Source organism: Haliotis asinina, chromosome 16 (assembly GCF_037392515.1).
Source record: "Haliotis asinina isolate JCU_RB_2024 chromosome 16, JCU_Hal_asi_v2, whole genome shotgun sequence".
Lineage (NCBI taxonomy): Eukaryota > Metazoa > Mollusca > Gastropoda > Lepetellida > Haliotidae > Haliotis > Haliotis asinina.
In genome coordinates, this window is record NC_090295.1 from 7,642,094 (window position 1) to 7,667,726 (window position 25,633).

The 25,633-nt window shown below is 39.1% G+C and overlaps 1 protein-coding gene and 1 pseudogene across 2 annotated transcripts in view; one reads left to right on the forward strand and one right to left on the reverse strand.

Annotated features, from left to right (window-relative positions):
* Nucleotides 1-14,470, forward strand: part of LOC137268306 (uncharacterized) — a 41,846-nt gene extending 27,376 nt beyond the window's left edge. For both annotated transcript variants that reach the window (XM_067802858.1, XM_067802857.1), the window contains exons 2-3: nucleotides 13,101-13,253; nucleotides 13,687-14,470. In XM_067802858.1, coding sequence (XP_067658959.1) covers nucleotides 13,158-13,253; nucleotides 13,687-14,010 — 420 coding nt within the window. In that variant the 5' untranslated portion in view covers nucleotides 13,101-13,157 and the 3' untranslated portion in view covers nucleotides 14,011-14,470. The remainder of the gene's footprint in view (nucleotides 1-13,100; nucleotides 13,254-13,686) is intronic.
* LOC137268698 (uncharacterized) lies at nucleotides 6,902-8,104 on the reverse strand (annotated as a pseudogene).
* Nucleotides 14,471-25,633: the final 11,163 nt, after the last annotated feature.

Sequence of the window (25,633 nt, forward strand, 5' to 3'; positions counted from 1 at the left end):
TCTGATAAGGGTTCAAACTTTATGTCTAAGGTGTTGTACCGGTTGGGTATTAAGCAACTTAAGTCTAGAGCATATCATCCTGAGTCGCAGGGAACTTTAGAGAGATTTTCTCAAACTTTGAAGAATATGATCAAGACTTATCGTTTTGAAACAGAGAAAGATTAGGATGAGGGTGTGCATTTGTTGATGTTTGTTGTCAGGGTGTCAGTTCAGGAAAGAGTTAGGGTTTAGCTCCTTTGAGCTTGTATTTCTTCACAAAGTGCATGGGCCACTGGAACATTTAAAAGACCAGTGGCTGACTAACAATACTGAGATCGATCTCTTTGACCATGTTTCTACATTTTGGGACAGACTTTGAAAAGCAAGTGAGTTGGCCTGACAAAACTTGAAAACTATGGCAGGAAGTCAAATGAGAACAAATTCATTGGTGATGAGATGTTAGTTTTACTTCCTATTCCTGGTCAACAAGCAAGATATCAAGGTCCATAATTATGTTGTTGACGAGAAAGGTTAGTGACACAGACTGTGCTGTCCTGACGCCTGACCATTGTAAACAAAAGAGGTTGTGTTGTGTAAACATGATTAAGAAATATCATGACAGGTTAGAAACCAAACACGTCAATTGCATTGTCACACCCTCCCCGGTTACTGATTGCACTAAAGGCAATGGTGAACATGTTGACAACATTGATGATGGTGTTAGCAATGTGATGTTTGATGGCCTGAGTGATAATGTTTCACCAGAGTTAAGAACTCCATATGTGTTAACTCACCTTGATGAGAAACTGTCACATTTATTCACTGAGCAGAGAGTACAAATGTCAGATTTGATTCATGAGTTCTCTTACTTACTTCCTGATTTTACTGGTCGACCTGATCTTGTTAGCCATGGCACAGATGTAGGTGCTGCTGTGCCTGTGAAACAACACTCATACTGCGTGAATCCTATGAATGCTGCAGAAAGAAGTGACATACATGCTGGACAATGACATTATTGAACCCAGTGACAGTCCATGGAGTTCACCATATGTTCTTGTGCTGAATAGTGGTGGGGGTGGTTGACACTGATGTGCTGATATGAAAACTGTCACTGCAGTCTCACGGACTGATTCGTATCCAATTCCGAGAGTAGACAATTGCATTGGTTAAGCTAAATATATGACGTAAGTTTGACTTACTTAAGGTCTTGTGCCAGATTCCACTCAAAGACCGAGCTAAGAAAATATTGGCATTCTCTACACCAGAGGAACCGTATCAATACAAAGTGATGCTGTTTGAATGAAATGAATAACAAGAATCAAGGTCTTATGTGGTGGAGTTTGACCTTGCAAGGTTTAAGTCTTGTGATTAGACAGATTACAGGCAAAGACAATGTTCTGATGTACTTTCCAGGCTGTAAATGCATGATGACTTGACGGTGCTGTATGTTTGAGTTTGTATTATATCATAGTAATGTTGGAAAATGTTTTTCATGTTATTCATGTTATTGCATGTCATTTTATTATGTTAGTTATCTTGCTATAATTGCTCAGAAAGTGTCGGTGCAACTTTCTTTTCCTTAAGGGGAGAGCGTTATGTAAGTGTATTTCATGTAATTTGCATTGTCATTGATTAAGTGATCGTTATTATTGGCTCACAATGTTTAGAGTTTTATGTGATAGTTATTATGGGTCACATTTCGTATCATGGTAATAACATTTTAGCAGCACCCTTTTTAAGGTAATGCTTTAGAGTTGCCTCCCTTTATGCGCTCTTCTGTATATGAGTATGTGTTTTGACTGTTGGTAAACACGAATCCGAACGAGAAAGTTCTAAGTTCACTGCGATTAGGTAGCACAGTGCTCGAACATTCAAGAATCTGTGACTGTATATATAAGGCTGGCTGTTGTGTTGAAGGGACACACACACACACACACACACACACACACACACACATGGACTGACACTCGGAGTTATACTGGAGTTCGGCGTCATTCGGCATACCTGTGTGTGTCTGCCTCTTCATCAACAGACCATAGATATACACTCACGGCATATATAGTAATAAAGTAAAGGCGCAGCAGCTGCCATATTGGATTGTCGTGCAGACATCGACTCGTTCCGATTTCAAGCTGAAATGTATGCTAAGAATTCGGTGACATTCAAACCCATCTGCACACATACCTCTCAATTATACAGGTCCCCACTCATCCTGCCTGATTTCCACGACATAACACCCATTTTATTAACTTTAATACGTCCTCAAACTCGAAAATCAAACCAAAGCACCTCTGGGGTGAACGTTATCCCGCACTCGCAGCCTCTCGCTTGATCGCTGAACCGGAAAATTTATAGTATCGGTAAACAAGAGGGCATGGTTTGAGAGCGAAAAGTTTTGGATGAGCTATGAATTTGACACCCGATCAGGTTTCAACAAAACAAAAAACAAAAACGATTTTTAAGTTTCGCGCTAATGTAATGAATTTGTTCTGGAAAAATTACTTACTTTCAACGGACCAATGAGATTGCTCGAAAGGCTGCGAGTGCGAGATAACGTTCACCCCAGAGGTGTTTTGGTTTGATTTTCGAGTTTGAGGACGTATTAAAGTTAATAAAATGGGTGTTTTGTCGTGGAAATCAGGCAGGATGTGTGGGGACATGTATAATTGAGAGGTACGTGTGCATAGGTTTGAATGTCACTGAATTCTTAGCATACATTTCAGCTTGAAATCGGAACGAGTCGATGTCTGCACGACAATCCAATATGGCAGTTGCTGCTCCTTTACTCTGTAAATATATATGACGTAAGTATATATCTATGGTCTATGTTTAACCTACAATGCGATATCGGGTTCCTGTGAACTAAGCCATCCCAAGTTATCTTCCTTCTTGACCGTTCAGGAAATAGCATGGCGACACGTTGTGTGTCTCATTCTGGCGAATGTTGAATGTTGTTGTTTATAGGTGAGCTAAATTAAAAGACCTTAAGGGTAATGAATTCGTCACACGACGAAACTAATATCATAACTAAATAAAACTAATAGTGTAACGAATATTACCATGTTACAGACACTCTCCCACACTTGCCATAATGCATCCTCTGATATCAAAGCTCAAGAACGTTATGACAAACTGACATCACTGACTCCATATTCTTACAAATAACAAAAGTGACTGGCTGTGGTGGTAATTAAGTACCATGGTCGCAATAGGTGATAACTGGGAAGTGTTATCCCTATGTTGTAATCATAGGTAAAAGTGCGACGTTGCCTGTAGACACAAAACATTGTATTGAAAGAAAGGTAATTATAGTCATACATTTTTTCAGCTTAAATACCCAGCTGTTCAAATCTAGTTCGACGGAAAAAGTCGATGTGTATAGAGGGTCTGTCACTCATACATTAACATGTCGTGTACTGTAAGTAGACACTGTTGCTCTCGTACACATAGCTATGATGTCAATGGTGCATAATGGTAGGCAACCTCAGTCGGAGGTGTGTAACAATCGTCACAAATTATGTGATCTGTGTGGCCAACGAACAAAGGAACTGCACTGGAAACCGTAGCCAATCCTCGAGATGGCATCGTAGCTTAAAGTATAAAATACAGATTATCGTTCAGCGTTGACGTTTAGAACCAGCAGCCACCGGTGGCTTAGTGAAGCAACGCGTCGCATTACGTTGAAACAGCACGAAAAAGTAATCGCTACATGAATGGCAGGCTGATGTTTGCTCGTGACAAACACGCGTTGTTAGCGTCACCACATTCACTGACTCATCGAGCTTCTTGAAAGACCTATTCGTGTGATCAAAAACACTACAAGGAGTGTGACAGAGCACTGCATGATCGATATGGAGGTCGCTCAGTCAGTCTGCAAGCTGTCATCACCAACAGCAGAAAACGTTGTGGGGTTGTTGCCGTGATGGGGCAGGTGGGGTGAGAGTTGTTGTAGGGCTGTTGCCATGACTTTGCGGATGGATGTTGTTGTAGGGCCGTAGGGCAGAGTGATTAGTTGGTATTGTAGAATTGTCATGCCGGGGTGGAGTGCGTGGGTTGTGGTGTAGAACTGTTGTCATCCTATGGCGGTGGGGATTGTAGTTGCCCTAAAGGGCCCTGTAATAGGGGTGTTGTCGTAATGGGGCGGATATGATGGTTGGTGTTGTAGGGGTGATGCCGGATTGAGAGGGGGGGGGGGTGGTGTTGTACAGGTGTTGTCGTAATGAGTGGGGTATATGGGTTGTGATGTAGGGGTGATATCGTAAGGGTGTCATAGTGATGGGACAGAGGGTATGGGTGGTGTTGTATGGATGTTGTTGTAATGTGGCGGGGGTGTGGGGGTGTACGGGTGTTGTCCTAATGGAGCGGTGATGTCGTATTGGGGGTGAGGGGATGGGTGGTGTTGTAGGGGTGATATAATGAGTCGAAGGGGATGGATGGTACTGTAGATGTGTTGTCGTATTGTGGCGGAGGGGATGGATGGTGTTGTACGGATGTTGTCGTAATGTTGTGGAGGGGATTAGTGGTGTTGAACGGGTGGTATTGTAATGGAACACAGGGGATGGGCGGTGTTGTAGGAGGTGATGTCGTAATGAGGGGGAGGGGGAGAGTGGTGTTGTACATGTGTTTTCGTAGTGAATCGGAGAGGATGAGTGGTGTTGAAGGAGTGTTGTTGTAATGAGGCGGGGGGGATGGATGGTGTTGTACAGGTATTGTCGTAATGAGTCGGGGGTGATGTGTGGTGTTGTAGTAGCGTTATAATGAGGCAGATGGTAAGGGTGTTTAACGAATGTTGAAAGGTGCACAAGACACAACAATCACCCTCAGTAAGCAGAGCTCCAGATAAGGGGTGTATTTGTGTATTTTACTCAATAAAAATCTCATTTACTCAAATAATTACAAATCTCGGAGTACAAAAATGAGAATCAAGAAACAAGAATCACTTAAAACCCAAAAGGTCTATAATGCTTTGCATACATTAACTACATTGGCTTGCGTACTATGATTCGTCGTGGCGTCTACAAAGGATTACCTGATGGTAGGCAATGCCGATATATGTATACATATACTATCATAGTCGTAGCCACTGCCCGTGGTCTACTTTAGTCACATGACTTCCCATGTTGAGTATTTAGAAATGGCTGTCAAATATCTGTCCGCATGACAATTTCTGAAAACTTCTAGTCTTTTGAGATGTATTTATATTTATATATTTAGAAGAGTTAAAAATGTCCGTGTAAAAGTACTCAATTCTTTTAACTAGTGGGAGTATACAAAATGCTAGTCACTCCACAAAAATGCAGTTACTCTTACATAAACAAGAAACGGGAGTAAATACCCAACTGCTTGAAAATGTATCTGAACCTCTGAGTCAGAAATTTAGCTATTGTCATCATCCTTAGGTCACGCTCACTAAATTATTTATGATATGTCCGCTGTCACACAGTCACAGTGTGATTTCTGTTCATATCATTCGCACGACCGGAATATACTATTATGCTTTGTATACTGTTCAATAAAAATGGTTACATCTCAACATTTAATTATGCACCCATAAAGACATATTTACAAAGACATTACCAAGGCTTTTACACCGTCATTCAAACTTATATATTCATGGCTACGTTTATGTGTTTGATGGAAGCATTAATCTTATATAGGTACATGGGAAAAATTAAATACAGTTCAACTTAAATATACGATCAAGGTGGTGGATACTAGAATAGGTAGATAAAGTATTATTATTACCACAATTCTTGTACAATTTCCGTGCGTTTGACAAAGCATTAAGAAATTTAGCAAGGTTTTTTTTCAAATGTTTTGTTTTCTTTATTGAAAATAGCTGTTTAGGTTTAAGCAGGTTATGCCATTTACAGAAATATTCTGGCACGTACATCGTCCGCTGCTGGGGAAGGGGTTCGGGGAAAACCTAGTGGAATCCGTTCCCAACAGCAGGAGAACCGCAAAGCCTGCAGAGTCTATTTTCTCTAACACTGTTGTATCAGCGACCGGTTTCTATCAGTAAATTGCGATTTCATAACATAAATCTAAGAACTGAACTGTATATAAATTTAGGAAGGAAGAGGTAGTTCTCAAAGCATAGATTGTCTTTAAGATTTTGGTAAAAGTTACCTTTCGAACTACACACTAGTTCACATTGCCATTTTTTCACATATTGGTCTTTGAGTATTGTTTCTCCGTTTGACACCGCACCCAAAGACAACTATTGTGGTTTCATATATATTACCTTCAAATTCCACTGGGTACAATATTCACGGTAAGTATTTAAGGACAGTTGTAGATCATTTGGGGTATCACTTATGAGGCCAGCATCATCTGCGTGTAAGAGGAACATGAAACTCACCATGCTTGTTATGCAACTTCTAAGTTAATTCATGTACAAAATTTACTGTAGAGAAACGATTCTACATCATTTATAAAAAGTGAAAATAATAAAGGGGAAATGTTTTCATCTTGTCTTACTCTTGTGTTGCATGGAACGTAAGATGAAATATGGTTATTTAACATAATAGTAGATTATATGATATATAATTTGATAAAAGACAGAATTTTCCCACTTATGCCATATTTAAATAATTTATACCATAAATCAGCTCGCAGTACAGTGTATCGACGGAATCGATTCTAAAGAACCGCATAAATAATTCCCCAACTCGTGGCACAACTCGATACAAAGTCGTACGCAACAGAGTAAGTGTGTACATCGCTCAGGTCTCATGGTTCTTGTCAACGCTATGATCCGACAAGACAAGCTTGGCGTGGATAGGTGTGCTATTAATTGTTAAGGCAGTCCTGTGTTCACAGATAACAGAACAGAACAGAACAGAACCGAACAGAAATTTTATTCTCAAAAATCACATATCGTGACACAGAGAACATACAGCAATTTCATACATAAAATTACTTAAAACATAGAGCAAAGCCCAGTTTTGATAAATTTGGCAATGTTACAGTTAAGTGGTGGATAGTCACATTTCATTAGATACACAAATTTTTCAGTACTGGGATGCTTACAGAAATATTGAGGAAGAAATTGATGTCTGAAGGTATTGAGTGCTGGGCAGTATAATAAAAAGTGAAGTTCGTCACAGACAGACGTCGAAGATGCACAAAGATGGCAGGTTCTATTACACCGTTCGGTGCCGTACCAGCGTCCTGTTTCAATGGGCAACCTGTGGTTTGAAGTTCTGAATTTAGTCAACCAGCGTCTATAGTAATAGGGTAGTTGTAACAAGTAAGGTTCTAAAAATAGAGAATGCTTATACATTACATAGTAATAACCTTTCGACGAATCCACAGCAGAGCGCCACCATAATTGCTTAAACTGATCAATAAGAGTGAGATGAACATTATTTGTAAGCCAAACAATGCTAGGTACAGACTGGCTGAGCCAGATATAATACAACCCCGTATCCTGAAGGATACGCTTGACACTTGATAACAAAGGGAAATTAAAATCAGCATTTACGGAATATAGATTGCACATGACATGGTAAAAGATAGTATTTAATTTGTTATTACAACTTAACATTTTGGCCCAGTTTGATATAATTCTAACTTTAACGGATATACTGATGGGGTATCTACCTAATTCACCGTATATCATAAAATCTGGAGTTGATTGTTTTACATTCAGAATATATTTACAAAATTTAAGATGGACACGTTCGATCATGGCAACATTTTCAAATCCCCACACTTCTGCACCATAGAGAAGAATTGGTTTAACAAGATCATCAAATAATTTCTACTGGCAGTCTATCGGCATGTCAAGTTGGCGAATGCTTTTGAAGATGGTAAACATTGCCTTATTGGCTTGTACAGAAATACGTTTGATCGCTTTAACGAACCGTCCATTACCAGTGAAAAGTACACCAAGATATATATATTCATTAGAGATGTCAATAGTTGTACCATTTAACGTAAAATTGTATTTCTTCTTACAATATCCTTTTGAAAATATAACAACCTTTGTTTTTTCTAAATTCACACTAAGTTTCCATTTGTTACAATATTGGTCAAAAGCATTCAAAGAATTCTGCAACCCATCACTTGTTTCAGCTAAAATGACCGTATCGTCGGCGTAAAGTAATATTAACAGTTTCATGAAAATACCAATCTGGTCCTCAATAAGCTTATTTACATGTTCGAGGCCAGTTACATCATGTTTATAGAGGAAACACTCAAGATCATTTATGTACAAGGCAAAAAGGAAGGGAGATAGATTTTCACCCTGTCTGACACCGCTCGTACATGGGAAGGCATTAGTTACAACATCAGAATGTACAACTCTTGATTTTATACGCTCATACATATTCTTTATGATACAGAAACATTTTCCATTGATATTACTTTGAATTAATTTATACCAAAGGCCACTTCTCCAAACAGTATCAAAAGCTTTACTGAAATCCACGAAAACACAGAACAATTTCTTTTTAAAATTTTGATAAATGTCAATTAGTGATTTCAGAACATAAATTTGATCCATCGTGGAATATTTGCTTCTAAAGCCAGCTTGTGCCTCACTGATTAAGTCAAATTTGTCTGAATACTTTTGCAGTCTTGCACTTAAGATGGAAGTGAAAAGCTTTCCTAAACAACTTAGCAAAGAGATTCCCCTGTAGTTACATGGTTCCGCACGGTTCCCTTTATTTTTGTAGATTGGCTTTATGTAACCAACAAGCCAAGCTTCAGGCATTACACCATTGTTAAACACGCAATTGAAAAATTTCATATATACAAGCATTAAAACATGAGTGGTTGCTTTTATATACTCATTGTATATGTTGTCTACACCACAAGCCTTGTTGTTACGTAACTTGCTTGTAGCTGACGGAATCTCTTCTTCAGTTATGTCACAGTCAAGTTCCTCGTTAACAGGCAAATCATTCACATCCAAGCTAATATCCTCATACTCACATTCATTCAACTCTTTAAAATATTCATATAATTTATCTACAGCAATTATAGGCTTTTCGGGCTTATTATTAAAAGATTTTAGCAACTTCCAAAACTCTTTAGGGTTTTTATCTTTTGTATCCCGGGGAGTATTTGTACACTTGAGCTTATAATTTTTATAAGATTTTTTCAGAATTTTACTGTATCGTTTACTAGATTGTAAAAAAGCCGATCTATTCTCGACACAATTCCGTTTACCATATTGCTTTTTGCAGTTATGATACTTTTTACGTGCCAGTTTGCATTCCTGATTAAACCATGGTTTGGAATTTGTTTTGGATATATTACGTTTCTTTTTACTGCCCAAAGTAGCCATTGCTGCAGAAACTAGTTTGTCATTGACAAGATTGGTAGCAATATTAATACATTCCTCAGCATCGTTCACATCAAAGGCATCGATTCTCTTACAAATATCTTCTATAAACGTCTGGTCAAAATGATGTACAAACGTATCTTGATTAACTGGATCCCACTTTTTAACAGTACGTTTAGTCCTTTCGGTCAAGTTGGAGACCGGGAATTTGGAAGTAACTCTATGTAAAACTACACGTAAATGTTTCACATAGAAAGCTCTGATGACTGTACACGGGTCCACTCACGTCCAGGCGGGCACTGTGTGTACGTTAGCGTTATTGGACCGTGTCGGGTTGGGGTCTGGACGTGTAACGGTACTGCTGGCTTCACAGCTCACAGGAAAATATAACTAATAATATTAAAAACCAACTTCAACGGCAAACGGTACAGGGACGTCTCCGTTCATGCAAACGTTCTAATCTCTGTAAAAACGCAAGGCTTCAATACAACTTTGTAAACTCTGTGCTTTCAGTTTTAGTCACAGCAATTACACCACTTCAAAGGGCTCTGATTTAACCGGACCTCCAGTCAAATCGTATTGCCATAACGGATGTTCAATATGGTCACATTCAGAGATGATGTTTTCAGCTTCACTTTCTATTGCTCCCACTTGTGGGCTTAATTCCGGAGGCCGTGTTTCTAATAGCAAATGTATCTCTGAATTCCTCTAGAAATCTTTCCGGTTAATTTCAAGATCATTTGAACAAATTAAGATGTGTAGAATGCCCAGAGGCATCTTCCCCTTAAGAAAACACATGTGAAGTATGATTCCAGGACAAGATGATAATCCCGTCATGATGCACAGATGTATTTGTTCGGCAAATACTCATCATGATGATCATGTAGAAATATGTGATGAAAAAACAAAGTTGTGTATCAGTGTAAAGTGACCGCATGTCGTGAATGTCTCTTCATTCCATGAGTGGAGCTGCCGACTATGTATACAAGTCAACGATTGATATAGCAGGGGTGATGGCACTGCGAGGTGTACCTAAAATTGGCGTGATTTTGAGTGTAATCTTCCTCACACTAAAGTGTCATGCCACTCGGCTGTAACTTATAATTACCAAATGGCACAATGCAGTACCCGGTTTCAAATGATACCGTCGAAATTTATCAATGTGCTGGACAAAATATGGATCAAGCGTTTGCTTTTGTTGCCACAATGGAGACACACCAGAAAAGCAAATGAGTTAATACAAGATCATATGGCACTGAATACTTAGAAACAAGATTAGAGAGTTTGCGTAATAAGAGCTGAATGTTATAAAGATTGTGCAAACATGTCAGGTCTATGCAGGAGAACTACCAGAAGATGAAGGCGAAGTGCCGGAACATCACCTTCATACACAACAAGTGTCTAGCATTTGAGTAGACATGTCTATTTTGGTACAGGGAGTTAGCCAATCGTAGTTAATCTTATTATCCCTCTTACCACTTAAGAGCTTAAGTTACAGTGAGAACGGAACTCACATAATCGCTTTAAAAGGACAATAACAATGTCTAATAAGCGTGTGTCTAATTAGATGTAGTTACAGAGAACGTGTCTTAACTTGGCCTTAAACCACAAGTCGTCGCAGGTGTTACTGTACATTATTGAATACAGAGTCCATTGGGCTTCGTGGTTGTCAGATATTTGGGAGAAGGAAAAAATTAACACCATTCAGTAACTGTAGTAATCACCATACCTTTTTCTCATTGTGAACAAACGTCTCAGTGTTGATCATCGGGGAATGTTTAGCAGTGTCTGCAGGTGGTGTCTGTTTGGTGAAGTCTTGCTCCTTCTTGGCAGAATTGAATTAGCCCCGGCCTTGGTGTACGTTTCTATTCAAGTATGTTATGGTTTGATGTTGACACAAAACAAGTGAAAGATGGGCCGATAATGTGATGAATATTTCCAATACGCATTTGCCCCTAAACGACTTCCGACAACATGGAGAAGCTGTAGTTGAACAGATATAATGTGCTGGTATTTGTCATATGTTCTCTTTCTTTTACGTATGCTTCGTCACTAGCTTCATACGGAGGTTCATCATCTGCATCGGTTGCAAGATGTTTTGTAGCTTCTTGTATAGATTAAAGTTGGGTACTTCAACTCTGCAAATTGTGTTCAGTTTTTGCATACAGAGTAAGGTTTTTTTCAGGGATGCTATTTTTTCTTGACTACTTCTTTCTCCTCAAGTTTGTTCATACATGTTAGATTGACCTACAGTTTCTTCTACATTAATGTGTTTTATCTTTGTCAAAACAATGTAGCGTGAGGTTCGTTTTTTCTTGCCGTGACGATTTACTCCTCGTTGTTGTCAGGATACTGACTGACGTGTGTATACTTTTACCTGTCTGTTCACTTGCGCCTTGTAGCATAGTTATATTTTACCTGCTTGTTCATATGTATCCTTTGGTCTAGGTATGTTCTGTATGTTCCCACGTGCCCTGTGGTGTGTGTATGTTCTGTATGTTCCCGGGTGAACCGTGGTGTAGGTATGTTCTGTGTTTTCCCGGGTGCCTTGTGGTGTAGGTATGTTCTGTATGTTCCCGGGTGCCTTGTGGTGTAGGTATGTTCTGAGTGTTCCCGGGTGCCCCGTGGTGTAGGTATGTTCTGTGTGTTCCCGGGTGCCCCGTGGTGTAGGTATGTTCTGTATGTTCCCGGATGCCTTGTGGTGAAGGTATGTTCTGTGTGATCCCGGGTGCCTTGTGGTATAGGTATGTTCTGTCTGTTCATCTGTGCCCTGTGGTGTAAGTGTGTCCTGCCTGTTCCCGGATACCTCGTGGTGTAGGTATGTTCTGTATGTTCCCGGTTGTCTTGTGGTGTAGGTATGTTCTTTCTTTACTGTAAGTGGAATGTACAGAAGAAAGAAGTATGACTTGCACAAGACAATTCGAATCAATCCCAGGTTAGAACAGGTTCTCGTAGACACTTTTGAGTAAACACATTTTATACTTGAAAAGTAGAAATATCAGTGTAGAGAACTCTTGCTCTGATACATGTACGTGTTTGCAAACGCCCCTAAAGTTACCCGTTCGTCAACCTTATATGGCGCGGACGTTGATGGATCCCACCACCCTCTTCTCACCGAAGAGACGCTCTGTTCACTGATCACACAGGTGGTCTATGGGGATACACACAGGCTGTCAGGATCTGCTAGACACCCTTTCGAATCCAGAGATATAACATTATTTGCATTTATAACAACATGCATGACTTCATTTATAATCATGACACCACCAGGAAGCATATGTTACTTGAAATGGATGAGATCAAAATCGTCAAGTCTAAAAGAGTTGCACGTCGCACAGCACGACACGAGCCTTGCATAGCAATCTTTCATGAGACATGCAATAAGTCCAAATTAAATTCACACCAATGGACTTGAAGTTTTACATCAAAAGACGCTTTTCATCATAGTAATCAGGCTTTAAGCGTATGTAATCAGCCATTTAAAAGTATCACGTTTCAAAGTGGTGTCCTGAAACGAGGAATAGTCCAAACGTCATTGTACTCTTTGAAACTAAAGATCGTTGTTATCAGTTGCTTTTAGCACTTTTCTATCTCAAATGGTCAAAAAAGATGAAAAGCCTGAGGCTAAGATATTTCATACAAGACTACGGCGACCGCCAAACTTCCGATCACATCTTTCAAGTAACGGAAAATGACAAAGATTATTTCTGAGAGCTTTGAGACAAAAACATCTTCGTTTTCCCAATGGATGTTTATATGGTTTCATACTATTGCCTTCAAGATTAGCTATTAAATACCTTTTGTTTGATTCTGTATTTTTCTGTTTCAGAGAAATAGCCGCCGAAACAACCAACAGAAGGTTCAAAGTAGCAAGCAAGAAAGTAAAATGGGTCTCAGGTTTATTTATTCATCTCTGATGGTCGGCGCGGCGGCATTATGCTTAGTGAACACTGTGGCGGGATACCCAATGTTGGATGCAAAGGTGTGTAATAAAGCATAAACTGCTCTCATGGCTGGCGGAGTCATCCAGACATCATATTAGTCAATCTACTCTCGACTACTGCTAACCCGGATGATCCATAAGCGAGCCAAAGCCGCCTCCGACACATAATTCCTGCCGGTCCGATATTAATAATATGGCCAGATTGCATTTCGTGGTTGACTAGGTTAGGGATGACAGTAAATGACCGATATTGAATATTGCAAGTAAGGATAATGTGCACGTCTTAACCTAACCAGCGTAACACAGATATATGTGAAAGTAAAAGCGAGTATCTGATTAAGTGAGAAAATCACTATACCCACTGATTGGTTCTTATGCGTGTTTCGCAAACATTGTTTGTGGGTGAGTTTCTTCGAAAACACTTGCTTTATCACACAAACACATGATATAATGTGCTGTTCTTTTTTTACAGGACAAGGAATATTCTGCGGATTCAGACACGGGCCTTCCTGACAAAGAATCGTCAGATCAACTTGTCGCGAAACGAATATTTGATCCTATCGAGGCTGCAAGTAACTTTGGCAGTTTCGGGAAACGATACAACCCTTACCGTGCATTGGGTTACAAAGGGCAAATTGACGCTCAGAAGGCCATAGATGGTGGCAACATCGCGGACCTTCTCAAACAGGTGTTGGCTGTGGCTAGGGTTCGCCAAGGTCAATACAAACGCGTCCCAGAGGCACAGAAAAGGCAGTTTGACCCCATAGGCTATGGCATGTTTGCTCGGTTTGGTTAGCTATCGTGGACTTTCTTTGAAATAGACTGTGCAGCAGATACCATGGAATGAAATAAATGAAAACTTTCATTTTGTACCACTTTCTGTAGATATCCGCTTTTCATGCCATTGCTGATGGCAATATGCAAGATTCAACAAAACACTTTGCATGAACTCTCAATACAAGCATCCACACAAATGTCGATATTTGGTCACATAAAGACTCATATATTTCATTTTGTAGTTAGAAAAACAATAATGCCTAAGCACAATAACTGTTTGTACAAGCATTTCGTATAAGGTAAGAGGTAAATATGCGATCAGTTTCGATCAATGAAATCTTTATCTACTCAGCTGAATGTACGTATTGTAGACTTTTAACTATTCTCAAAGGTTTAAACAGTCGGAATGACTGATCTCGAAAACTGTACATTCACTCATATTGTTGTGAACAATAAAGCACTATTTTAGTAAGGTTTAATGCCCTCATATTATTTGTCCACGCTTTGAAGATAACTTGGGAGCAGAAAACAGCGTCATAGCAGCGATTAGATGAGGTGGACTGTTTCATACGTTGAGGCATCACTCCGATGGCCTCTAACCCGAACATATGTAAAAAAGGGTGAAGCCAATTTCTGGAACACACAAACTGCTACGCTAACAACCATAGCATTGTCAGCTGAGAGGCGAATATAAACAGAGCATAATAAGAGAACATAACCATCAATGTTCCTCGTGTGTATCGTGGACCGGATGGTTTGTTGTCCATTTGATGATCAATGAGGACAGATCCTGACTGATGACATGATGTGTTGCCCATTCCTGCACAATATGCTAAATAATGGAAGTATTACATAGAATGGACATACTATTAGCCACCAGACTCCATTTGTAACATATATTGGCTATGAAACAGCTCGCCCTAACAGCTCGTTCAACATTATCATGGTTCAACATTAACTGAGGTACGCTCGTAATCTGCCAACGATACTGAATCCCTATGGCCTAGAAAGTTTTGCCTTAGAAAATCCAAAGCATGAATTGCAAAACCGTTTATCATACAGTTCCTTCTTCGGGTTTGGAAAGTGGAGAAATTCAGCTTCTGATCATGCGAAACTGGCTTCAAAACTTCAGTTACAAGTATCAGTTTGTGGCAGAACCGTACGTAGCCGTCAGTGAACGCAGTTCCGAACAAGATGTATTACTATCAAACTGATTGTTTTGCCCCCATGTCACTTTTATGCACACCTGAATCGTATATCTGAGATGAGAGGCCTGTGTCTGGGAAAGTGATGGTCAACAGAAACACCAATCTTGTATTAGGGCAGGCATCTGTGTACGACTTTGCCAACATGTTGACAATACAGTAATTTGTCACCATGAGGACAATAAATTAATTATACCAATGATCAGATATGATACTGTCATTTTCGAGAACATGCTTAAAATGGGCAAAGCAAAGACATAAAGCAGTTTCTTAATATTCAAATGGGACAAAGGTTGTAAAAAGTAGAGTTCCTGAAAGTAGATTAATCAATGCTATATGAAGAATGTATCATTTGTTTTCGTGGTACTGATAAAGTATCCCAATGCGTTATCTTTGAAGAATTCATATCGATCACCTCAGACACCTTCAGTTCCTTTTCTCGGGAAATTATTCTGTTAACGAAGTACATTTCGACAGCGGCATGTTAAGAATGAATAACAATATGGCCATCAAAGCCATGTGCAGTCACTATTGGTAATCAGCCAGTGTCAATATTAAACGTTACAGCATACTTTTCAGGTGCTGGTCCGTTCAGCAGGAACTGTTGGGATATGGAAACGATAGATTTTTGCCTGTCGTCATCACAATTTTACAGTAAATCCAAAGTGTAAACATGACAGATGCTCAACGTAATAACGCCAAAGGTTGATTAAAGGCGACAGGCGACTCAGCTTCGGACGTAGCCAGCTTGTTTCAAGTATCGCCAAGCATCATAACAACACGATGCATCCTATAGAAACTGTCAGGTTTGGTGACGATGTGGACCGTCATCTAACCGACAGACAAATCACCCGTGGTACACGTCCATCGCAATTTCATGGCACAGCGTTACACAGATGAAAAGTGTCGACCGGAGGTCCTTCCGATTATGCAACAAGGAAATGAAACCTTTCAACACAATTCTTGACGCCCTCGGCACGACTGACAACAGCCTTTTTGTGGAATCGAAATGTGAAGGTATCAAGGTCTCTAGATCAATTCGTCATGGAACATGTATGAGAACCTCCACCAGTGGGCATAAGAATTGTATGGTGACCATTCCTCCTTGACACAGTTTGTAATCTGCTTGGTTTGATACTTCGACAATGCCTGGCAGTTCAATTCACGCCATTGATATTGAGAACTGGTGACTTGTAATTATCCATGACAATGACCTGACCCATAATAGCTGAACAATTTATATTCATCTGTTTATTAATTACATTATGCTTAAATTATACATCTTAGCAGATAACATACATTTGGTTGTTACAACGCTTAATATTGACGTCATACTCTGGGTAAGCTCGAATAATACTTCGCTTGATAGCCTGCAGCAAATATACTTCCTTCGGGAAGATAGAACTACAATTCCAAACTGTACCATTTGCAGCATTTTAGGTTCCAGAGACACGTGTCGTAAGTCTGTGATTCCAATCTCCGACACTAGAATCCAAGACTCTCTGAATCCAAGGCTGTCTGTCTGGCGAGCTTCAAACAGCACATACGTAACCGGCCTGTAAATCATGAATCAGAGAAAGTTGAAATGAAAATGTAGTCATATTCACATGAAGTCTCATTGTAAAGGTTCACCTCCACTTCACTCCAGTCTCATTGTAAAGGTTCACCTCCACTTCACTCCTTTGGCTTTTCTAAGTAAGCATTTTTAAAAACAAGGAGTGAGTTAGTATGGTTTTACGTCGCTTTTAGCAATATTCCAGCAGTTCAACGGCGGGGAACACCAGATATGGGCTTCACGCTTCTTGGCTCTCCCACCACGCCTTAAGAATGACGTGTTCGTGTTATGTGAGGCACCTTCAGCACAATCATAACAGTCAATGTGTAGGCATTTAATTACATAAACACTTTTTGGATTACGTACATTTAGACAAGTAGGGACACCGCTCCCTCGACTCTCTTGGACAAACATCAAGCAAGTCAGTGATTTCTAAGTGCTTGTTTACATCACCCTGGAAGTATCCAGACATGTGTCCGGCATGACGACTGCTCGACGTCAGTGGGCTTAAATTGATATATTTGATATCAAAGGACACTGAAACAGTTACTTTAGATTATACATTTTCCTGAAGCAACATATCCAAACACGAAGTTTCATTGACGTATCCACGGGTCAGGGTTTACGGGATCGTTGGGGAAACAACAGTAGTGATAACACAAAACGCTTAAGGTGGCTAACGGAAGACATGTAATTACCTCCGTCTATCGATCAGGTTGTCTGTGTCTGATGTGGGGGTTAATACGAATGAGCGGATGTGTGTGTTGGAGGAGGGGGAGTGTCTTGGTGTGTACTCTTGTGTGCAAATCTCCTGACCGGTGATTGCGTGTTATAATGTTTTAAAGTTAGCTCCCTTCACAAATTCGTAATTACAAAATACAAAGTATGACAGTAAACGAAGAAATTGAGAAACTCTAAAAAAGGTCTGAATTATCAAGAACACAAGCTACAAATGGGATCACACCTGTAAAGTAGAACTGCATCTCACTGAAACAATCCAAGACTTTGGTGAGTTGATATTATATTCGTGACCCATTAATTTAGGTTTGACTCAGTTGCATTGTACTAGAAACCTCTATTGTGAATCTTTGTATCTTGCTCTTGTCTGTTCAATGCATAATATTGAATATTTCAGTCTTGTGTTATATTTTGCTGGTTCATAGGGTATTTCTTACATGTTTTGTCAAGGCAAATTATTAACCGTAACAATTAGCATACCGTATGTGTCACAGTTTTGCTTAAAACTATTAACAGTAAAATGAACACTCACGTGGACAGTAAGAATGTATTAAATCATTGCATTCTATATTTCATTCAAATGTTTCTTCGTGAAAGCATGACAATATACATCATCCAGAATTACTCATCTGTTTATCGGCTGAACCAAACAACGCCAATTCTCACTCATCAGCACAGAAGGAAAATTGCCAAGCCTGAATGTATCAGGTATGCATTTAGAATACAATGAACCAAATTGCATAGCATAGAAAACATATACAGGTTAGATTAAATACAATTACCACCGTTTTCAACGAGCGCGTGCAGTAATATAATTATAGATATGTAGTCCAAATCTTTTTCGCGTGAAATTTTAATTACAATCCTGACACATTTAAAGTTTTATTCTTTTATATTTGATGTTGTATTAAGGTACTTTTTAGATTAAGTAGATCAGAATCTCTTGCGGTAAAATGCACGTTTCTACGTTAACTCGAACACTGCTTTAAGATTAAAATATGTATGGTTGTATTGTAGCCCGAGTGCGTATCGCAAGCATGGTGTGGACTTTGACACATACAAACCCGGGTTTGTAAGTCTCACGGGTTACCAATAGTTGTGTAGCAGCATATTTCGGAGTTTAAATAGTTTTGCTGTATCCACAAACCATTCCTTCAAGTCAAACAATCATTCAGTCTCAGGCGTCCTGTGATAAGGATTCATCTTTACCTCAGGTACAGTCATTATCACACTCAACTCAATTGTCCAAATCTGCCACAAATGTGAAACAAATTACAAAAGTTAAATCGAAATCTAAAGTTGAATCTGCAAAACAGAACCCTAGTGGAAGCGCCCCAAACGGGTCAAATGATTAGGTCCAACTATTCAATAAGTTTGAATCACTCGAGGACATGGATGTGTCTGAAAGCAGCCATTTTCGGACACTTAGGTTGTCACCCTCGAGAAGAGCGAGGGGTCGTTCTCCTGTTAATCCCCCGAAGAGATAACTTCGTCACCCGTAGTACAGTGGAACTGCAGAGGACTCAGGACAAATTTGAATGATTTACATCTTTTAGTTCAAGATTTTACACCGTCAGCATTCTGCTTACAAGAGACACATCTAAAGCAGACAGATCACTTTGAAGTACGTCAATATAGTGCATATCATTGTTTTTCTCCTCTGGGTGATAACGCCATTGGAGGATCTTCAATCCTCGTTCGGAATGATGTAATTCACAGCCCTGTTCTACTTAAAACAAATCTCCAGGCCGTTGCAGTAAGGCTTACTTTGCATGTTGCAGTTACCCTTTGCTCTTTGTACATTTCCCCTTCATTATCTGTTCAGCAAGCTGATCTTCAGGCACTGTATGATGAACTCCCTAAACCCTGTGTAATCATGGATGATTTAAATGAGCACAATCCTCTCTGGGGCAGTAGTAATACCAACACTAAAGGTAAATTACTGCATTTATCTATGCATTTATCTATTGATCTATGCATTTATAATGATGGTTCAAATACGTATTTACACCCTGGCACAGGAACATATTCATCTCTTGATTTATCTATTACTGATTCTAACCTATTGAGTGAATTTGAATGGTCAGTCCACGATGACCTCTGTGAAAGTGACCATTTCCCGACAATACTAAAGCCTGTGACGCCATCCGATGTTCCTCCATCATCAAGATGGAATTTTAAAAAGGCCAACTGGCCATTATATGAAGTTCTCTGCACTGACAAACTCAAAACTGAACTTTTTAATGATATTCCCGATGCCATAAAATGCTTACATTTTCAGATAAATTAAATAAAATTGCTGATGAATGTATCGCAAACTCCTCTCAAGTTCCTCATGTCCGAAAACCATGGTTTACAGATGATTGCCAACCGGCTAGGAAGGCACGGAAGAAAGCTGAACATTATTTCCGTCGCCATCCTATGGTCCACAACTTAGATAAATTTGAAACTATCAATGCTAAAGAACGGCGTACTTTCCAGCAAAGTAAAGGGCAATCTTGGCGAAACTATGTATCAAAAATCAATGCGCGTACGCCGATATCAAAGGTGTGGAAATATGATCCAGAAAATCAAAGGTAAGGGCTCTAAATCTAGCATTCACCATCTGAAAGATGGGAAACAGTTATTAACCACTAAATCAAATATTGCAAATAAGTTTGGAGAGACGTTAGCCAAACATTTTTCCTCATCTAATTATCTACCTGAATTCCAAAAATATCAAACACAGCAAGAAAAGAAAGCTATTAATTTCAATTCAGATAATGGGGAAGACTACAATGAAACCTTTTCGATGCATGAGCTTCATACTGCTCTTGATCAGGCCCACGACACTGCTTCTGGAGCTGACAACATCCATTATCAACTCCTGAAACACTTACCTGAATCATGTTTGGAGACACTCTTACATATTTTTGATGACATTTGGACAACTGGAACTTTCCCTTCGTCATGGCGCGATGCTATAGTTGTTCCGATCTCCAAGCCTGGACGTGATCATTCTGATCCTTCCAAATATAGGCACATTTCACTAACTAGCTGCGTTTGCAAGACCATGGAACGCATGATAAATAATCGACTTGTTTGGTACTTGGAAACCAATAACCTAATAACAGATATACAATGTGATTTCCGTAAAAACAGAAGTACTATCGATCATCTAGTGCGTTTGGAATCTTTTGTTAAGAATGCCATAATTAATAAGCAACACGCAGTGTCGATCTTTTTTATTTAGAAAAAGCGTATGACACGACATGGAAACATGGGATTTTGAAAGATTTACATAACTTTGGATTACGAGGCCGTTTGCCTCAATTTATATCCAACTTTTTAAATGACAGGCAACTTCAAGTTCAACCCTGTCTGATCATTACTGTCAGGATCAGGTTGTCCCGCAAGGTAGTATTTTGACTGTCACATTATTTAGTATTAAAATCAACAGTTTATCAAAGGTTTTTAATGATTCAATTGGTGGATCACTTTTTGTGGATGATTTTAATATTTCTTGTCGTGGGATAAATATGCATACCATTGAACGCCAACTGCAGTTCTGTTCAAACAAAATAGATAAATGGTGTCTTGAAAATGGCTTTAAATTTTCAAAATTAAAAACTAGTTACATTTTCGTCGTAAATACAAACCACATAAGGACCCACAACTGTTCTTAAATGGCACTCCCATCAAAGTAGTCAAGGAGGCCAGGTTCTTAGGTCTGATTTTCGACTTTTCTTCCGCATATCAAATCACTGAAAACTAAATGCCTGAAGGCACATGATTTATTGACAGTTGTGTCTAATTCAAAGTGGAGAGGTGATCAGACTACCCTCCTACACCTATACAGATCACTTGTCCGTTCGAAGCTTGATTATGGCTCCATAGTCTATGGTGGAGCCTGCAAAAGCAACCTAAAACTTTTAGATTCTGTCCACCAACGACTGTTGACAGCCTATATGTCGAGGCTGATGAGCCCTCTCTTGAACAACGCCGTATAAAATTATCTTTACAGTATATAACAAAATTATATTCCAACGAGTCAAACCCTGCATTTAACTTTGGCTTTAAACCTCTGTATGAGGATTTGTATAATCTTCCCTGGTCTTCCCTGGTTCCGCCTCTTGGACTAAGAGTGAAACCTTTCCTTTCTGCTGCTGGCATACTGCTAGACAACATATAGCTCCCTCCCGTTTGATTTCCTCTCCTCCCTGGCAGTTGGCGAGGCCAAAAGTGGACCTTACACTGACTACATTTAAAAAATCAGAAACTAATGAATTACAATATAAACAAGAATATAATCAACTCAAAAATATATATTGCAATAACAAATCCTCATTTACAGATGGGTCCAAGGATGGTGGCGCAGTAGCTTGTGCCACTGTCATTGGATCCAAAACAGTATCTTCAAGATTACCCGATAGCAGTTCAATTTTCACGGCTGAAGCAAACGCTATATTAATGGCTCATAAATATATTCAAAGACACTCTAACCATCAACAATATATAATCTATTCAGACTCTCTTTCATGCCTTCAGGCTATTAAAAACGTATCATGTAAACATCCACTTTTAATAGAAATTATTGAACAATATAATGATCTTGCTACTGGCTAGTACGACATCGTCGTTCGTTGGTTACCCAGCCATGTTGGTATTAGTGGGAACACAATGGCGGATCTTGCTGCGAAGGAAGCACTCAACAAATCAGTGACACCACTTCTTATTCCCTACTCTGATTACAAAACTGTTATCAGATCATACATTCGTGATATAATGCAGAAGTGGGACACTCAAGTAGGTATCAATAAATTACATGAAATAAAACCCTATATTAGTTACCCCTACATTGGTTGTCAGTCCAGATTTGAGGAGGTCATCATACGACGATGCCGTATTGGCCACACCAGGTATACACATCAGCATCTATTGAAAGGTGAAGATCCTCCGTTTTGTATCCCTTGTGATGAACGAATCACAGTCAAGCATGTCTTGCTTGACTGTGTAGAATATTCCATCACAAGGGATAAATATTTTACATCACGAACTTTGAAGGATCTTTTTATTAATCATAGTTCTCATTTCATTATTGCTTTTTTGAAAGAGTTAGATTTGTTATCTGAACTGTAAATAGATAAATATTTTACGAATGGAAGTTTGAATTAGTAACTGAGATCGTTGGTGGCATTATCTTCAAGGGGGGTTAAAGTACTGTAAAAGTATTGTCTTCCCGAGAGGGTACGTAAGTCCCATTTCATTCGAAGTAAATTAAAGCTTTCCACTGTTTTACTCGTAGCATACGTGTAATTTTAATGTATGGCTAGATATGACGAAATTGCTAACGGCTGAAGGGACGGTGTAAATCCAACTGGGGACCATGCAGGAAGTAAATGTACTGTAAGTCCCCAATGTACCCAGTATGGTGATCTCCCTTCAGTTGTTGGCAATCTATAGCCCGTTTTTATTTTGTATTGTGCTCAGTAATTGAACTGTTTTAGATATCATTACTAGTGGTTTTGCTGTTCTTCGTTAACAGTTTTTAGATTGTTTCAAACGTTCTCTATATATATCATGTATTTTTCATGTTCTCGTCACGATATGGTTGCGATATTGCCGATGTGACGATAAATATTAACTCACTCACTCACTCACTTTTGCTGTATCAGCAGACTTTCCATCCAGGTACTTCTTTACCAGGAACATTCACAGTGTCTTTGAGATACGTTGAGACAATATTACTGCGTCGTGTCAGCTTTTCGCCATGAAGGCTTTCCGACCGTTTACCATTATACAAATGTCTGTTGGAAGAATACTATGGAAGATCTGTAGCTGTTGCGGTCGCTTAATATTTCATATTTTACCAATTCGACATTACACCCATCCTAGACGAATTCGGAAAGGGATGCTTAAATTGTGTGTGTAATTCATTTCGTGTTTTGGGTTGTTGTTTTGTTTTCTTTTTTGTTTTTGTTTTTGTTCTTTTGTTGTATTGTTTGGAGTGGGTTGGGGGTGGAGTTTTTTTATATTTTGTTTTTGTTTGTTTTGTTTTATGTTTTGTTTTGGGTTTTTTGGTTTTTTGTTTTGTTTTTGTTGTTGTTTGATTTGTTTTGTTTTGTATTGTATTATTATTTTATTATCCCACGGAAACCGTTATTTTCTAAATTGAGTTATTTATGTTATTTGGGAGGCGGGAACATTCTCCGTTAATGATAGCGTTACGCTGACATTTTTATGGACTGAACACAACTATCACGTGAAAAAGGTTAAATTCGAATTTGACCTCTGACCTCTTAAAGCCCTGCTCCCTATTTACACAATTTATTGTCTGGAAAATGAGATGTAATTGCTAAATCACAAATTTTAACTATCAACCAACTTGGCATACAAAGCACTGTGAATCACAACTGTTGGATTAAAGTCATAAAATATCAGATGTAAACATTCAAAACCAGTGAACTGTCTCATGGCGCACACCTCTTGTGATGATGGGTCATCTTTTGGATCTAATGGTAGTACACTTAATCGGTGATTCTCTTGCATGTCGGTGATACTCGCGTAGTTGGTACACATATAATTGGGGTTTTTTTTATTATTTCCATTCACGAGATGGATTGGAGTTTGTATGATGAAACGTAACACACGCCGAGGTTGACTATGAAACCCTCTAAATAACTGACATACTGTACGATACTAAGGCTGAGCTGGAGAAAAGAGAGTTCACGAAAACAGAGAAATTGTACATGAAAATGTTGAGCTGACAATGCGCTTGTATGTGTGAAAGAAAGAATTTATCAGCCACTAAGAAAATGTAGTTTCCAGCATGTTTTTTCACATTTAGCTGCCACAAGTGTGCAGTCTCGCACATACACGGAACCAATCACAACTGCCACCATCCATAGGCCCTAACTAATAAAATGGGTCCCCCTACCCTGTGTTCATTTGCTTTTAAAATTCCTCGAAGTCCGGAAAGGTTGGATGTTTCTTTGTCAAATACTACAAATCCTTTGTGATTTTTCAATTCCATTAAATTTCCTCCTCACTAGACTGGGATCTTTCATGCAAATGTACACTGATGAACTCTAATATACTCTTCCAAAAAGTAGGAGGACTGTAGGGGATATAATAGGTGACTGCATCAATGTTGATACAATAATAATGGATGTTTTGAGAATGCATCATCACATGGATTTCATTCACAGCAAAGCTGTTCGTTCAGTTATCTCCCTTGTTAGGTGACCCGTTACAATTTTCAGTCAGTAGTGTGTGATGCGATCCTGAAAACCCTGACCATGCACAGATGCAAGAAAATTATCGGAAAAAATGGTCTACAGTGATTTATCGAGAAAAACGTCATGATTTATAATGACACCTCATGCACGTGTAGGAGGCTCAAACGTTGTGCACTTGCTTCCCATGCATTGTGTTTGTGGCGATAACGTGAAATGATGCTGCATACACAAGATGAATATCGTTGTAACGTTCCTCAGTGGGTTTTCTGTCTACCAGACTTCAAATTTCAGGTTCCTCCACTTTTTAAGACTATGCTATCAACACCTGACCAGACGTCTCTCTCTATAATCAGGAAACAACAAAGAGCTATTATATAAATAGAGTAAGTGAATAAAGTAGAGTAAGTGTTTTTCCTATGCGAAAACGTCTTCAAAGCTTAAAGCCAAAAGAATCATGTGACCATGAAAACATTCGAAATTAAAACCACACCAAACTCAGCACTTTGTCAACAAGGCCAACTGATTTCTCACGGACGGCAGCCGATCCGCTTCATTTTCTTATGTTAACGCTCTCACGCTCTAACTTCAAATGTAACTCCTGGAAAGTCACAGTCTCAGACACCTTGTAATCAGGAATAATTTGCATAGAAGGGGCTATACTGGAGTCAGTTCGCCACACCACCTCTATCTGAAACAAATGTGAAACAAATTGTTAGAAAATCAATCAAACTTTTATTTAAACAGAGTCGTAAGTTAAACAGGGAATCGCCAAACCCTCCGTGGGATTTGTTAATCAGATCCATCGGTCTAAGAAGTTCGAAAATTGATGTGTCTGAGAAAATTGATGTGTCTGAAACCTTCCATCACATGTGGGATGCACAGCTTATGCCGGACTAAAGACTAATTTTAATGACTTACACTTCACAG